Source organism: Trachymyrmex cornetzi, unplaced genomic scaffold, assembly GCF_001594075.2.
Source record: "Trachymyrmex cornetzi isolate Tcor2-1 unplaced genomic scaffold, Tcor1.1 scaffold475, whole genome shotgun sequence".
In the NCBI taxonomy this organism is placed as follows: domain Eukaryota; kingdom Metazoa; phylum Arthropoda; class Insecta; order Hymenoptera; family Formicidae; genus Trachymyrmex; species Trachymyrmex cornetzi.
In genome coordinates, this window is record NW_017299563.1 from 60,252 (window position 1) to 78,663 (window position 18,412).

At 33.1% G+C, this 18,412-nt stretch overlaps 1 protein-coding gene across 1 annotated transcript in view; it reads right to left on the minus strand.

Annotated features, from left to right (window-relative positions):
• Mtp (microsomal triacylglycerol transfer protein) overlaps window positions 1-3,346 on the minus strand; it is an 8,123-nt gene extending 4,777 nt beyond the window's left edge. The window contains 4 exon segments of the mRNA XM_018513786.1: window positions 1,293-1,486; window positions 1,999-2,022; window positions 3,037-3,134; window positions 3,136-3,346. Of these exon segments, the coding sequence (XP_018369288.1) occupies window positions 1,293-1,486; window positions 1,999-2,022; window positions 3,037-3,134; window positions 3,136-3,287 (468 nt within the window). The 5' untranslated portion in view covers window positions 3,288-3,346.
• Between the last annotated feature and the right edge of the window lie 15,066 nt (window positions 3,347-18,412).

The window sequence follows — 18,412 nt, forward strand, 5'->3', positions numbered from 1 at the left end:
TAATCAATGTAACTCGACACGACCTTTCTCGGTATCAATGAACGTGCTTTTTACGGCATTAAAATTTTCTCTGAAGTTATATATGTATATAGGTGTTTTGTTTCTTAACAATGAATATGTATGCCGAATCAATCACTTATCTAGTTTTGAATTCCTGTATTGATTATGAAATTCTAATTACAACACGTGCAAAACAAAAAAAAGTATTATAATATAATTATAATATAATATTTTTCGCAATAAATTTATTAACAGTTTTAATATATTAACATCTTTATAATATGATGCTTGATGGTAGCATCAAATTATTAAATTGCTTGTCAATTTAATTCGCGATATTACTAGAGTAGTTTTAATTGCGTTTATTTAGTCCAGAAAAACAATTCGGTGCGCAGTTGAAAAAGACTACAATATGGTATATATGCAAGTACATATATAGTATATATTAGTAATTCAAGATTGAATTATTTAAAGCAACGAAGATCCAGCTTCGACCGTAATAGGCATTTAAATTTCTAGTATTGATTGTGTTTCTTACATGTACGGTCTAAAATAAAAATATTGTTTAAAAAAAAGTATGTTCATATGTGGACGTAATATAATTAACTATTATATTATTTTAAATAATTTCTCTGTAAATCTTTCATATAAGTAACTTAAAAAAAATCGATACGATACTATATCATTATCGCATTGAAAACTTTCATTATTTATTAATATATCGAGTTAAAATAAATGTAATAAAATATATTTTAATGAAATTTGGGTAATTTTACAATTAATAAAATTTTGAAAATAAATTTGCGTATGTGATTAAATTATATAATTTTAATAAAATGTATTCGTTTTTTTTACGTTTACATTTTTTTACCGAAAATAGTTTTGCACTTCAAGTGTCTGAAATGTATATAAATACATAAGTAACTCATTAAATAAAATTGCATAAATTACAGAAATTCAGTAATTGAAAGATAAATTTTTTAACAAAGTTATTTGATGCATTATATCGTTAAAGCATTTTAACGATTTAATAAAGTTATATTACACTTACTTTTAAAAAATTAATATTTTTATTCTTTTAATCGTTTATAATTAAAATAAATTTCGTAAAGACGTAAAGAAAAGTATTGATTAATTTTTTATCCGTCTTTAAAATCGAAATTGAAATAAATAAAGATTTAAATTATGATTTAATTTACGTAACATTTTCTACATCTCTGTGATAAGTAACATTATTGAAGAGATTCGCGATATTTGAAAATAACTATAAATAATAATGGAATGTATCTTACCTCGAATTTAAGTAAAAAGATATTGAGGTCTTTAAAATCCTGCCATAGGGCAGTGATGTCCAGCTCGCCGGTCACCCTGAAACCGACGTCACCCGTGGATTTCGATGATTCGGTCTCTCTAAAGATCAGCGTATTCGTCAGCTTGTATTTGTGACCGTTTCCTACTTGCCAGCCCTTGGTGCCACCAGCCACGGCTGCAAATATGACGCATAATTTCCAGTAATTACTCGTTATCGCGCGAAAATTCATCGTGGGCATCGTGGCTTTTGAGGTAGATACGTTGTATGCTTGCACGTGCAAATAGGTGCATATGAACCGAATGCTCGACAACGTCACCGACTGCGAGTCGCGCGTCGACTGACAACGGTAACGCCAGACGACGAGGATCGCTCCTCTCTCGAGACGATCCGAGAAGAGACACACGATACGTACCGTATGTATATGTAAATATGTATGCGTATGTGTGAGTGTGTGTGCATACGCGCGTATATGTTAAACGGAGTACCGTTAATTCGTGCAGAGTCCCTGTTACACGACGAGCGAGAATGGGCGTTATGTGTTCTCTTTTTTATTTTTTTTTCTTTATGTAACGCTTCGACCGATTGCTGCGTGAAACAATTGAACGAATTTTTGCTGATTTGCACGTATTCTTTTTTTTTCTATATAAACTGTAAGCGGTTCTCGATTCGACGATGAGAATAATCACCTGGCGCCATTTGACAGTACGAACCTGTAAAAACAAGAACAAAAAAAATATAGTCCCTCTCATATTTCTCATCGAGAAATTTAGATTATATTGTACAGGGTGTTCAGAAATGTAGATAAATTATATATAGGGTGTTCAATAAAACGTAGTGTTAAGGGATAATCTCTCGCAAAGAAAAAGAAACAAATTACATAGACAAAGTAAAAAAGAAACAAGAGAAAAAAGTATAAAATATATTTTATAGTGTAAATTTTTTTAGTTAACGTGAAATAATGTTTCTTCGATTATTTATAGGACATTTGCCTATCGAGACATATATATCTAAGTATAGTTTTACAAGTTCTTTACATAGGATTACTGATATCGTTGTTAGTTTTAGTACTTATCATATCTCTTCATACGACACACATTGTGTAGTTTATCGTAAATATATTTTTTTATGTTATGAGCTCCTATTTTTTAAAAAAGAATGGTGCTCAAAACGGATTTAATATACAGTCAAATAGACTCTATTTTTATAGTAGCTCTATTTTTAGTAGTATAAATTTTAGAGCAATCTCGGCGCCACATTCTTCCATCGAGCGATAAGATAAAAATATACCGAGAAAAATTTCTACTTGAAAATGAACGAACCACGAGATTCTGATTGTATAAAAAAAATTCCAGTCATTGTAATTGAACATCTGGTTATGTTCAATTACAATGACTGGAATTTTTTTTATACAATCAGAATCTCGTGGTTCGTTCATTTTCAAGTAGAAATTTTTCTCGGTATATTTTTATCTTATCGCTCGATGGAAGAATGTGGCGCCGATTGCTCTAAAATTTATTAAAGCAGCAACGGCGTATATCAATGGACCGCCATGTTCCGGCTTATACGGCGCATTTTTCAATGAATGACTTTGGGGAGATCGGGGAACGAGGAGTCATCAAGAGGAACGGTGCAAGGGGGGCAGCTCACATGGACAGGGTGGGAGCGTGAACAGGAAAGGCAGAGGGAGAGACGAGCGTAAGGACCGCCGGTAACCCGTAACTCACCGAGGAGCGTCCAAAGGTAGACCAGGCAGACGGCGAGCATCCTGGCTGTGCCCCGAAGACGGCCAGCCATCCTTTCCTCGCTCCCGATGTCGTCCTGAACTGCGCCGTGCCCCGACCGCGACGTCCGCTCCGTTCCGCTCCGCTCCGCTTCTGACCGCGCTTCTTCTTCGCAACCTCTGCGAGTAAATACGAATAATTAGACGGGGCAGACCTGCGTTATCGTAGTCCCCCGATACAGAAACCCCTGCCATCCCCTTCCCGTCGTCCGAGAGTCTACTCCGGGGGGGGACTAACAGGGTCCTTTCCTCGTGGTCCCCTCCTCGCACGCACGCACGCAACACACGTACATACGCACGCATCCGTTAACATAGACGCGGTGGAAAACTAGTATTCGGTGCTCCAACACAGACCGGACTTGGCCTCTGCGCTACAGGGCTGTAAATCACATACGCGCCGCACGTGGAACGTGTAATATCGTGATCGTTTGATAATACGTGGTAGAATGATGACCGTCGTCGCGAGGATACGAGATGTGCGTGGAGAAAAGGGCCATTACGATTGCGGAAGCCGGCCAATTTGTCCGATCCGGACTGACGAGTGCGCGCTGTACCGAGTGTACCGAGTTCCTGGCATTTCATGAGCAAAGAACGGTTTTGTTGATTTAAAAATTTAATTAGACAGATTTGAAAATAATCTTGTTCAATTATTAAGATAATTTTGTAGGACGCTCAAGAGCATGATGAACAATGCTCCAAAAAGTTTCAACATTCTAGTGATCAGCTTGAGCGTTTTGTATAATTATCTGCGGGTCTACTGAATATCGAACAAAAGTATCTTTAGATCTGTATACAGTAAAATTTGTAGATATTTCAGCAAAATTATCCTTTTCATACTTTCGTAGTCGATTTATCGGATAAGTTGATTTTGTCGATGGACGAAATGGCATGCATTGTTCCTAAATATCATGTCTCATCTATGACGCGAAAGAATAAAAATAGGAAGCAAAATTTACTTACTTAAAAATACACAAAAAGCACGACTTTAGTATCTAAAAAGTATCTAAAAATTTAGATATAAATCTGAAAATAATTTTGTTGGACACATCAAAATAACTATGCAGGAAACTCAAATATAATAATCCAAAAATGATATTCAGGTTTATAACTAGTTAAATATTTAGAAGAAATTAAAATATAAGGACTTTCAAATATAAAATAACAATAACAACTAGAGATAGAGCTGTAAGAGCCAAAACGCAATTCATGGTACGTAAATAATTTAAAATGAAACGAAGTGTGTCTTCAATTAAACCTCGTAAGTACAATGCGTGGTATTGTGATCACGAATGTCAAAATTTTAAATACTTGAGCTGTTCTTTCCGTGTACAGCCATGGATTTTAGTAGTATTTTAATGTTCTACTTCCAAGATTAGTTAGTTTGGTGAAAAATTCTCTCTGGATTAACGAACGTAGAAGCTTATCAGATCACAGAACACATCAGAATGATGGAACTCGCAACGAATGTCTACGTGTTTCTACTCGAAGGCTAAGCAAAGATGCAACTAGCGCGAGGATCTAAAATAACATTTCGTTAACGCGCAGGCCAATCGGATCGGAGAAGACAACGGGCTGATTGGAGCAAACTAGAAACCTTGCGTAATCGTTGAATGAAATGGCACGCACGAGAACGAGATAATACGTGTTATAAATCTACGAGGCGACTGTCTGCTAGGTCGAAAATGACGACGTCAAACGAAACGTCGCCATTCTGTCCGAAGCGAATTACCAATGCTCTTGAAAGCGTTCTTATCAATTAGCCATGGCCTTCGAACTTTGGACAACCTCGTTGACACTGCCGTTCAGTTACGATTCTTCAATTCCGATACTCAGTTTCTCGCTGATTCGTTTATGAGGCGATACAATTGCTAACATGACAATTAACTTCGTTTATACACATATACGCAAACTAAAATATTTAAATCTGTAAAGCTGCAGAACAGCGTGCAATAAATTAAATGAACACAAATTTCATGTAAAATTTAATCGCTGTAATGTGAAATCGTGTCTAATTTCTCATTAATTTCTCGTACAAATAGTGTGCAAATAGGAAAGAGATTGATGTAAAGTAATTGAAAGCGATTATTTGTTAATTTCTTTTTTTTTTTTTGTTAAACTTATATTATCTCAAATGTATTTATTAATCAGATATTAATACTTTTTCTTTCTCTTTTTCCTACATGCATCACATTTTTTTTCTTTGTGTGCCTTTGATTCATAAATCGATCGATTTAAAAATTTTAAAAAGTTGCTATGTCGATATATAGGGTGATCAGTTTGGAGTATATTCCTTAAGATGGCATAGCAATCTATTTCCTAAAGAAATATAATATCTTATTTCGATAAAAGTATGTTTTTTATAATATTTTTTATAATCTCAATTCTTCATAATTAAATTGTTCTAATCTTCTTGAAAAATTTTACAAAAATATTTTATTTTTAAAGATTATAGATACATCGTGTGAATGATACTGGAAAAAGACGCTAACTAGTGTTTAAATCGAGAGCCATCTCTTTGAATCGATAAAGTAACATTCGTCGGCAACTGGAGTTATCCATCGTATCTAAATTAATTTTACATCTACCAAAAATTTAAAACAATAGTAACATGTCTAAAATTAATTATTATTTAAAGAGGAAGTAATTATTGTGCTTGAAATTTCTTTGCCAATAACCTAGACTCAAATATTTTTGTGGTTATTACTAATTATTATTATCATTATTACCAATAATTATTATCATTTTAAATTTGTGAAAATTTTAATAAAATTGTAAATTAATAAATAACTCATATAATTTTATTTAATAATTGCTGATCAAAATTAAAAATTTGTAAAAATCGTTGTTAACATAAAAATTTGACAAGAACGTATTGATAACTTTTAAAACTATGTAAATTTCACTAAAATTTGATATCATATAATCATGCTTTTCAAGCTGCATCTATTTATAATAATCATTTACATGATCGGAAATACACGAAGCTTTACATTTCCATTATACATTGCAATTTTGTCATAAGTAATTTTGTGAATCCAATGTATGCTATTATTCTATTTGTTATTGCATGTTATAATACGCATATAAATAAATGAATATATTAATTAGCTACTCAAATATACATAAACGATCGGAAAGAGCGGAAATATCGATAACATCGGATAATCAGCTCTTTTCATGCGTTATTCTTCGAATCAGCGAATGATATTCTTACAGGTAAATGAAAGTGAAAGAATGAGAAAAAAAGTGAAATCTTGGGTAATATCTACGTTTTTATACAAACGGTTTCAGAAGAGAATGGTCGATATTTTAAGAGATCTAATGATTTGTAGCTCTTCGTTTGATTTGTTTTAATTTTAAATTATTTAAGCCGTTTCTGTATTGAATTATACAATTATTCGTTTTATAAAACATATATTATGTAACACACATAAGTTTACAAGTTCTTTTATTTTATAAACTGCATTAAAATTGAAATTCTGAAACTTTGTTATACACCTTCGTCTTTATTGTTTTGTCCATCATATGATTATAATAAAATAAATAAAACAATTCTATATAAGAGAGAGAGAGAGAGAGAATTTCTCAAGAGTGTAAAAGTCCGATTTGATAAATATAAAAGATTTTTTTTTAAATAAATATATAACGATGAACGGGCAAATAAGAGTCAAATGTTTTTTTAAAAATTAACGTATAGATATTATAAATAATAGTTATATAATACATACATACTAGAATCTAGACATATTACATGTTTCAGCTCTTATATTGAGCCATCTTCAGACAATATTCTTCTCTCGCTTTACGTTAGTTATCGTCGTTAAACCAGATAAAAAACATGATATAGTGTGTTTTAATTAATGTAGCGATCATGATGACTGTCTCATAGAAAATGTCCGTTACTCACACAATGATTAGATGGTCGATTGTTATGGAATCTCATGATGTTCTGACCAAAAAGATAAATTCATTTCCCATTGAGAAATAAAATATAAATCTTTAGGAAAATTGTCTACTTTTATATTCCGAAAAAAGTAAGTACATTTTTTTCGATTTAACATTTCTTACAAAAAATCCCAAATTTAATATTGGCCAATTCGATACTGAGAAAAGTGATCAATTACTTATTCTGAGTATTAAAAATACTAATGCGCCGTATTTTTAATACTGAATATCAGTAACTAATAACTACTTTTAATATTAAATTTTTGCAAGGAAAGTGTTACTATGGCATTGTTTCGCCATTAATTTGTTCGATATGGATATGACATTGTTCCTCGATTTAAAGTGTCAATGATATTGTAATTTTCTAAGTAACTATTATGATGACTCATCATTGATGAGCTTTGCTCCTAAAACATCCTGTATCTGTACATTAATAGGAGATATAGAAAAGTCTCGTCAGAATCTACAATAAACTTGTGAACACGTGTCCTTATCCAAATTCTAATACATTTGTATAAACCACATGAATTACAGTCAATCTTTTATATAAGATTTCGTCCGTCATTCTTTACGCAAAGAGATATTCGTGACGTTATGCAATTTTACATCTTTTGCTCGCACAATTTACTTCTCTCGGTAAATCGACTATTCTCACCAACGCTACGACTCCCTGACTGTACCTCGTACAATTTACTCTTCGCAAAAATTCTAAACTTACTGTTTGCCCAAAAATGAGCTGCTCTAACCACTTCAATCTTTTACCGAAGACTTCAATTTTTTAAACGTATCTTTGGTTAAGAGATAAGCGAAGAGATGCTTAAAAATAAAATATCTCCTCCGCTTTCATAAAAAAGATATCGATTATATGTAGAAAAAGCCATCGAAGATTTGATTAATTGTTTTATATTTTTTTTGTGAACCCTTCGTATAAGAACATCCGTCGTGTTATGTTACTTCTTCTTTCTTCTCCTTTACGAATTTCTAATTCACTAAGGCAGATCATGGAACGTTACATCACTTACGTAAGTACTGATTTTAAGCACATCACAGACAAACTGATATAAACTGTATAAAAGAAACGTAATATAAGACTGTTAAATCAATAAGATTCTTCTAATTACTTGATTTAATGGAAAAACTTTAAAGCCAGTGGCACATGATGCGCTTTTCCTGTTGAGATTTCTAGAGCGGAAATGTGAAAAATAAACATTTTTTTGTATATTTGTATGCAGGTATGCATGTGAGCACACACATACCTACAGCCGTCTGTATTACCGACTATATCAAATTTTTGTATAACAATTTTTTTCTTTTTCACAGTTTCGAAAATTCTTTTCCAGGATTAAAGTATACGCATTAATACGTATTTATGAGATGGAGTTTATGCCGAGATCGACCAAAAATTTCGAAATTGATATATATTTTTTACCATAAAACGAAGCTCGAACTCCAACGATGTTACCAGAGGTCGCTATTTTTCAAGCGCATCGCCTTTATATTGGGAAATTCGATATATCGTTACGCTATCTGGCGGGAGATATCGGAATTAGTGCGGGTAGGTAATTTTGTTTGTATTTATATGGCAATCAGCTAAATTTTAGTACAAATTAGTTAAAAAATCATGGAATTTTCACCGCGAACAAATAAAAATAAAGTTTTTTGTTGTGTCTTTGGCTGCACCAGTCAAGCTCGTAAGAATAACGCTGTTAGATTTTTTCATTTTCCTCAAGAGGGCAAATCTCGTCAGTTTTACTAGTAGAGGTGTCGAACTAGTAAAAACACAAATTTCTCCTATAGATATTTTCATTTTTATTTATTTACTACAGCTTGTATTTACGTGTAACAACCGTATAGTATAAGAACTTGTTGGTTAGGTTACCTACTCGCAGTAGTTCTGACCGCTAGCATTAGATGAAAGCTCCGCCCCCATCGAATTTCCCAATACTATCCACCAATATCTCACGCAACCTATGATATGCGCAGTCGCACATTCGTGTCAATTTTCGTATAACAAATTCGTCGCGATAAAGTGTCTATGGCCGATATTCATAGTCGATATTCTTATTTTAAGACCATCCATGGGGATACTTACAATTTTCTCGCATTTTACGAAAAGTTAAATATTTCGTCGAAAAGAAATTTCAGAGAGGTTTTCGACCACGCATTTTAAAGTGTAAAGATGGGACTTTAAATTTGCGTTCGAATTTTTTGTCTACGATATTTTGTTTCTAAGTTATATAAAATTGAAAAATGATACCTTTACAATATTTTTGTCTTATTCTTAAAGCATTACAGTTCAATGAAACATCAGTTAAAAAAATTTAATATGAAAGTGTCCGAAAGTAGGCTTCCTAAGCTTCAAAATGATTTTTAAAAAAAATTTGTACGTTAACTTTTCGCAAAAATATCATGTTTTTTATTATGTGAAATTTTATTGTGTACAAACATTTCTGAAATTGATGATCGAATAAAGTTTTTAAAAAATTTGAAAAAATTTATATGAATCAAGCACATTATAACAACCTTTCTTCTCTTTTGTCTTTTTTCGGTATATTTTTTAATTTTGAAATTAAAAAATATTTAGAAAAAGTAAGTTTTTACACAATAAAATTTCACATATTAAAATATACGATATCTTTGCGAAAAATTATCGTACAATTTTTTTTCAAAAAGCATTTTAAAGATTAGGAAGCCTACTTTCATATTAAATTTTGTTTGTTGATATTTTATTGAATTGTAGCGCTTTAAAGTAAGACAAAATATTGCAAAGATATCATTTTTCAATTGTGTGTAACTTAGGAAGACAAAATATCGTGGACAAGCGATTCCAAGCTTTAGATTCAAAAGATTTAAAGTCCTATCTTTACGCTTTAAAATGCGTGGTCGAAAACCTTTCTGATTTCTTTACGCCGAGATATTTAACTTTCTGTAAAATTTAATTTTTGAGAAAATTGTAAATGCTTAATACTTTTACACATGGCTGTATATATTATTATAGTATACAGCCTCAGTCAAAAATATTAGGTGTCTACGTTTTTTAAATTTATTTAGCATTCTTTTACCTGCATTGTTACTTATTTGTGACCAACATTATGCATAAGTTTGAAAGATTCTTGAAACAAAGGATAATTTACATTAAATGCCATAAATAAATTTTTGAGCTAAAACTTTAAATAATAGTTAATAAGATGTCTGATATTTTTTTCAAGGCTGTATACTATAAGTAGTATTTTGGTACATTTTTGCATGTGATATTTTTCAAGAATATGGTTCCTGGGCCTGGATTATTGAAAAATATTGCATACGAAAATACGTAGAAATAATATAATACACATTATATATATGATAGATTCCTAGCTTTTCGTATGTGATACACTCACAATTTTAAAAAATCAGGCTCTCTAGACCCCTGGTTGTTAATTTCCGGCAGGACTGCAGTAGGATCTCCGACGCAATGAATCTTCAGAGTTCGTTGGGACGCTAGTTGAAAGGTGGCAACCGTGGTCTTAACCGACTTAAATAAAAACTGAAACCATGATAGATCGCTCTTTGCTTCATCATGTCAGACTTAAACATCTATATTGTGCGTTCCCTTCCAAAACAAACCTGCAGAAGTAACCGTTCGGAAGCCACAACGAACGAACGAACCAACGAACGGGCGAATGAGCGAGCGCGAGCGCGCTAAATAATCATAACTCAGAGAGACATTTGTAACGCCAGCCTCTCGCTCGTATTTATCGCTGTTGTTGGACGGTTTGTTGCAGCAATAACGGTAATGGGCCTCCCCCGCCTCCGGCCTCTCGCGCTCCCTTCCTGCGTCTCCACCTCCGCTTCGACCTGGTCGCCTCTCTCCCTCCCCCCCCCTCTCTCTCTCTCTCTCACTCACGCCTCGCTGGCCACCCCTTGCCGAGCGATTTATCCTCGGGTAATTAGCACGGGTAATAATTAATGCGGCCGCGCATTGTGCTAATTATCAGCGAGAGAACCTTTTAAGAAATGAAAGAACATTCGAAATAAAACAGGGCGCCGTGAGGGGGAGGGCGAGTAGTAGACATGTCGGTAGCGGCGAAGAAGGCCAGGAGGAGAGTGAGAGAGTGGAAGAAAACGGACCGAATAAAAGAGTAGAGCAGGAGAAATGAAGAGGCGAGAGTTCCTCGCGACAACTGCGAGTGTTTGTACAGGGCGACTTGGTACCATTCAAAACGTTTTAATCATAAATTCTATTAAAAATCTGGAATGTAATAGGTAGAATGCTGGTCATTCAATGTTTCAAATCTCAATAAGAATTTTTCTCGATATTCTTGATTAATTCTATTTGTGAAATTAATTTAAAAATAAGATTTTATTAAACAAAAAATTTATTAAGACCATAAATGTGAACAAATAGAGAATAAAAGCCTTTAACGGTCAAGCTGGATCTTAAATGCTTAAATAATTCGATGTGAATTATTTATACCATCTATGTAGTCTATTTAAACTGCGTGTCGAATTGATTTTTCGGTCTTGAAATGCAAATCCGACTGAACTACAATAGTAATATCACAAATTAAATAAGATTTTATTATTCGTTTATTTAGTGTAAAATTAATTCTTAATACTCTTTAATCTGCGATAAACAATTCAAAAACCTACAGAAAATTTTATTTTTATATTTTTAACTCTCTTTCGCGCAAATTAAAATAATCGTTACAAAATCTTTCCCACTACAAGAGGGTGAAGTAAGCCGTTTGTTATTTCAAGAATTACAAAGAGAGGAAGGAAGATCTTTCTCGCGCGCAGAGATAAAACTCCAGCGTACAATTCCCTCTGGAATTAACTTGTAATATTAAATAACTGTCGATCTTCTTTCTAATGCTTAAAAAATAATCCGCGTGTTTTCCTAAATCGTAACATTTGGGCGGTCGAAAGTATACGAGGATGGGGCATGATTCTGAAGAGCATCCACGCGTTTCGGCGGATTCACGCGCGTGTTGTATGCGAGAAGAGAGAAAGAGAGGGAAGTCCGTGCGGACTCGCGACAGCCAGCGGAGTCGAGCAGCTATCCATCAGGCTGCTTTTGTCGCCCTAATGAGAGCTTGAATTATTCAACCTAGAGACTCTCTTCTTCCATGCTCCCCCGGTTGCCCCTAACGTCGATTCCCTTCCTCTTCGCCGAGGCGGGCGCCCATCCGCGACGCTCGTATGGGACCCACTTGTGCTCGCGACTCTCTTGAAAGTTCTTCATTCCTATACATACACACGCGACCATTAATGAACCTCTTCTTCTGGTTAGCGACAAACTCGAAAACGACCGCCTGAAGAAAATCAATTCGAGCCTAAGCAGCGCCTAAATAGTGCGTTCCGTTATGTAAATACAATAGTTAAGATAGATGATGCCATTTAATTGTAATTGCCTGATAACATCAGTTATTTGCTATAAAAATCATTTTTTAGCTGCTTACTAAAAAAGAACTGAAACTTAAAGAAAAATAAGAACATGCTCTCATTCCTCAGTTGTAATTGTATCAAAATCGTATTTCAAAGAGAGAGAGAGAGAGAGAGAATATTAAAAATTTTAATAAATTCAAATTTCAAAGTATTGAAATTCATTTTCTAGAAAACTTCGTTTTCGAGTTGTATTATTATTATAGTAAATGAACGATATAAAGATAATTGGAAATATGATGTATTGCAAGATTAAAAATGATATTTTTGTAGCTATCAAAAATCTGCGTCTCTTCAAATTATTCTGCCTGTCTCGTTGTCATAATATTGAATTTTTCATGGAAGGCGGCGCTTTAATTACAATTAACATGTACATGAATTCGCGCGCGAAATCTATCAGAATATATTTTTAACTCTCAAACGCGCGTAGTGTTACCGATCTGGTGGCATAATATTCATATGCATAACTTTTACGCGGCTCTCACACTCCTTCATTCCATTTAAATTTACCCGTTATACGCTGAAATGTACAAATATCGTTTTTAATGGCGAATATTTCGTACGTTTGTACCGGTCGGCGGTTCGGTGGCAAAACATTAAACGCAATCAAATGAAAATGTGATATCAAAATAACGTGATGGAATTTCTCTGTGAAGTGCATTAATAAGCGTTAATAATCACATAAATACCGTCAAGGTATTATATTTCGGTCTAAGCAGCTAAATCAGCTTGATGGACGTCGGATGAGATCATGCATGTATATCTTTTTGTAGTTAACAAACTACAATAATTTTAGAATTCTTTTTTTATAATTATACGAGACTCTCGAATACAATTTTTTTATAATTAATAAGAGAGAGAGAGGGGGGGGGGGGAAATACACACATAAGTGAATTATAAAATGAACGTTCGCGAATTCGCAACACATATACCATTCAATGCTCAGGTCACAACAGTTTTCTTTCTGATCAAGGATGCCATATTTTTTTAAATTTCTCCCTATGTATTTTAGAAAATATTGAATACATTTATATATGGAAATAACGATTTTGTTAAAAATTTAATTGGATAGAGATCTGAAAATAATTTTGTTGGACCATTAAAATAATTATGTAGAATTATCAATATAATTATGTACCTATAACTCTCAAAGCTTATACATGTGATTGCTAGAATGTCAAAACTTTTTACGGTATTACTCATTGTGCTTGAGATTCGTACGTAATTATTTTAATGGTCTTACAAAATTTATATTTTCAGATTTATATCCAATTAAATTTTTTAATACTTTAGCACAAAACCTTTCTGTCTAATTATCCAAACTAAAACCAATAAATTGTAGAACAATTAATAATATACAATATGTACTTCATATATAACAGTGACTTTTAATTCGTAAAAATCACTTCAGGTAATCGTTTACGCAAAAAAGAAAACTAGGTGACTATTTCCGGATTAACAATAACGAAATTAACCTGTGTCCTACTATCGTAGGTTACATAGTGACCGAGCAACTCCTTACTTTTTTCTAACTTGTGAGTCTTTCGGTAATTAGAACTTATACTACATTTTGTTATTTTATAAAATGAAGTTTAAACATTTGTTCTAGAAAGTTGAATGTATGTTTGTGAATTTTTAGAGATTTTTTGAACTATTATTTTAAATAGGTAAAAACATGAACGGATTCTAGTGATCTACGATGGTACACGGAGAAAATTTTATATTTAAAATTACTATAATGTGGTAGTAACTGCGGTCTTCATGTAAATTATAAGTTTAAATGCTATAATTATTTTTTTAAAAACAATAATATAACGTAATTTTTATACTTTTTCATAGTAAAAATTTTTTATTACAAAATCAAATATACCTAGCAAATTTTGTTTGCGTACCATAGTAAAAATTAACTGTTTTCATGTTAGAATATGGCTTAACAAAATAATTACTTTATTTATGTGATAAAAATTAGTATTACCATAGTAAAAGTTAAGTCGGAATCATGTTGTGAGAGTCCATCGAAAATACAAGACATAGTAAAGTGTAATTTAAAATTGTATTAAAATTTAATATAAAATTTTCTCCGTGTAAAAATAAGGCACCGAATTGAGCATGGTATTGTAAGGGTTAATAACTAATTTGCGCGATCGTGCGAATCAGGACGCGGTCCGAGGCTGGAATTCCAGCGGCAACCACCCGTTTAAGGGCCACTTCCGAGTAACAGACTAACGGCTACCGGCGAGAGCGCTGTCGGCCAATTTCTTAAGAATTTTATAGCACCCGGCTAAACTTTCGTGATTAACTACTTCCGAGTTGTTTTCAAAAGTGGAGCGTATATTACACCCGCTTGGACGCCCCCGGGATGTCGTTTCGGTCCTCGGCGAAACGTCTAAATACGAGCTTTTACCGGCCGACCTCCTTCCCACGACGACGTCCGCATTCACGGCGTCTCTTATATGCGCAAAGCTCATTTCCCCACCGAGATAATTGCACTGTGATATCGCCGTGGCTCATCCTTTCTTTTTTTACGTCCTTGTAGAAGCTGCCCTGAGAGGACGACGGCGGCTTTTATTGCGCTCCTTTACACGCTGATGGTTTACCCTTACCTTTACATTCACCGTCGCGGCGTCTCCTAGAAACTTTCTAAGTCGATAAAGTTCCGCCAACTATTCACCTTCGAGATTTTTGCATACGCCATACAACTAGATAGAAATGATACATGGTAGATCGACATTCTTGATTGATTAGAAAAAAATAAAAAATTCATTCTACACTTATTTACAGTACAGATCTCCAAAGAATATTCTAAACATGTCGAAAAAACATTCCTATGTCCTTTGAATGTCCTAAGGATATTTCAAACATGTCTCTCGGATAAATTGTGCTATATGGGACGAGTCTTAATTTTATTCACACTATTAAAGTAATATTGACGTTATTATAATTTTATTTATAATATTAATATAAAATCTTGCGAAGAGTTGTTTTTTAAAAAATTATTAGGCAATAGATATTTGGGCGTGCACGTATAAAAATATCAAGCGATAACGCGCAATGCCAAGTATATAAAAGAAAAAAGATTGATCGAATGGGCCATTTGACGTGAATGTCACTGGGGTAAACAAATGTCGCGGCGCTATCAGGCTTATCCAGAATTCTTTTGTCAAAATTTATTTCGGTTAAAATATCGCAGAAACTAAAACCATAATAAAAAATCTAATGTCAATTTTATTATATTATAAGTTAGTATTCATTATACTTGTGTTTTCATGATGTATCTTATTAATATAATTTGAAATACAATTGTGATATAAATAAAAAAAAGTGCAGAAAAAGAACAAATGTTATAGTATATTATGTTATGTTACGTTACCTTGCACCGTAATATGTATTATATATTATAATTTCTAATACCTGCAATGTTGCAGCGATATTACAGCGCAATCTGCAACATTGCAACGTTTCTGCAATGTTACTACAAGTTTCTGTGCTGTATGGGTAATAACTGAAAATAGAATACATCACAAATACTACGTTTGCACGGCATCCTTATTTGGGTTTGATAATGTTCGTTATGAAACTGACTCGATTCGTCAAAGAATGATTTTTAATACCACCGATTATAATTACGTCGAGCGTATCGTCAACGCCATCTAAGTAGTCCTTTTTCAGCTTCAGCCAGTTTCTCGATCGCTTTGCGATCTCACAGATCGCCTCCTTTTCCAACGGCTTTACCATCAAACCCTCGCAAGATTCCCTTCACAGATTCGTCCAAAAAAATTTCCACCTCTTCCATCGTCGAGGCATCTAAACTATTAACGAATTTCCATTCACCTTCCACTTCATTGAAATGCTGTTTCAACAACTCACAACGTTTCACAAACGGTTCCTTCACCAATGGCTCATCGTTGAAATTTAGATTTAACAGATCATGTAACTTAACCTCACAACGACACACATCCATCAAACGAGCGATCTCCGCGATGACAGCCGCTCACGAAGTAAGCGCAGCGAGAGAACCAATCAGCATCGCGGAAAAGCGGCGATAATAAACTTCGAGATATGCGAGCAATCGACTTAACATCTCCTTTTTTAAGCCTTGTGTCCACGATGCTAGAAATCGGTCCGAGATTTCGGACAGAGAAAAAATTAACAAATCACATTTGAACAATTTGATCACATGACCATTACGATTGAGATCTCGGACCGATTTCTAGCATCGTGGACACAAGGCTTTAGAAAGGAGGATTCGCAATGCGAGCTTTCGATTGCGACTAGTCCAATTAAAATCGATATACTCAATCTTGAGATTTCGAGATCTCTTAACCCTAAAAGATCATTTGCGTTATTTTCCAAGTTTCAGACTTACACGTACACACATACCAGTTTGTCATTCAAGAGGCTTTCACAATGTCGTATATTACTAGTACCACTAAAAAATTATGCAATGTAAGTATTAATGTACGCACATAATGTAATATTTAAAAGTATATAATATATTAATATAATAACATACTTATATTTATAATAGAGTAAAAAAATATATAACAAAATATAATAAAAATAAATATAATCACCTTCGTTCGAACTTATCCGGCGGTGACCGACAAAAATTGAAAAATTCATTGGAACAATGGGTCCTATGAGCTTATGGTTTTTATTTACTTTTGATTAATTGCAAATTAATATATAATAATGGCAGTAAAGTGATAATTTTTATCGAGATAGATTTTCAGAATTTGAATAATAGCAGTGACAGTCTCAGATATTGCTATTTTAGAAACAAGAAAAATAAAATTTATGGAAACTACTTGTGATGGCCGGTTATAAGAATTATTGTTAGGGTTTGCAAAGTGTTTTTCATAATGATATACTTGACCAGTTATATTGATTTCATAGTTATTTTTGAATAGTTAATTCTTGAATAAACATAGTCCTTTTTTATGTACTAGGCGTACCTTTTTTGTAAGGTATTTTTTATAGTTAGACAACTTCGAAAAATAAGTAAAAGATAGATGAATGAGTTTTAATATCTCTTTTGTCGAAAAATCTATTGCTAAAAAATTTCATATATAGAAATAAAAAACATATTTTTTTTATGAGTAAAAATTGGAAAATTTTTTTGAAAAAATTCGATTTTGTACGATAAAAATTTAATTTTATCAAAATCCTGAAGAAAGATTGAATTCATTTTTTATAATCGTCGTTTAAAAACTTTAATATCTACATTATTCCAATATTATTTAATATTTTTTATAACTTCATAACTAATGTCAAAGTGAAAACATCTTTACGTTACAATTAGTTAGTTAATAATGCCTTCTGGAAACTGGATTTATATATATCCATCGCTTCTTATTGTTAGCCATATTGGGTTCAAATCAGCAAAGCGGCTAAGTCTGCTCGTCGAGCAATTAAGCATGATTGGTTGGATCCACAGGTAAGAACCAATCATGCTCATTTGCTTGACAAGCATGCCTAGCCGCTTTACGATTTGAACTCGCCCATTGTATTACATTTTAATTGGCTGCGTTCAGCAGAGAAAATTGATTACTGAGCGCTCAATAATCAATTTTCTCTGCTAAATGCAATCATTGTTTACAGCTATCTTTACACATGATAAACTTTTTAAATAAATGCAAAAACTGAATTCACTCAAATTCAAGAAAATACGTATCCAAGTAAAAAATTATCAGGATCGAAATGAAAAATTGGTTTTCACAAGGGTTTCTAGTTTTTTTCGGTAAACTTTGTCTATAATTGTACTCGTACGTACATTATTATGAAGTGTATCTTCTTCAATTATTATAATTATGCAATATCATGTATAATTCCCAATTGTCTTCCAAGTAGTATCTATTTAATATGAGTTTGCCCCGTTTCAGGATCTGACAGGAAACGTCCCTCTTTCCCTCGAAACGGAAAGTGCGTAATCGAAGAGGGAGCAAAGCCGC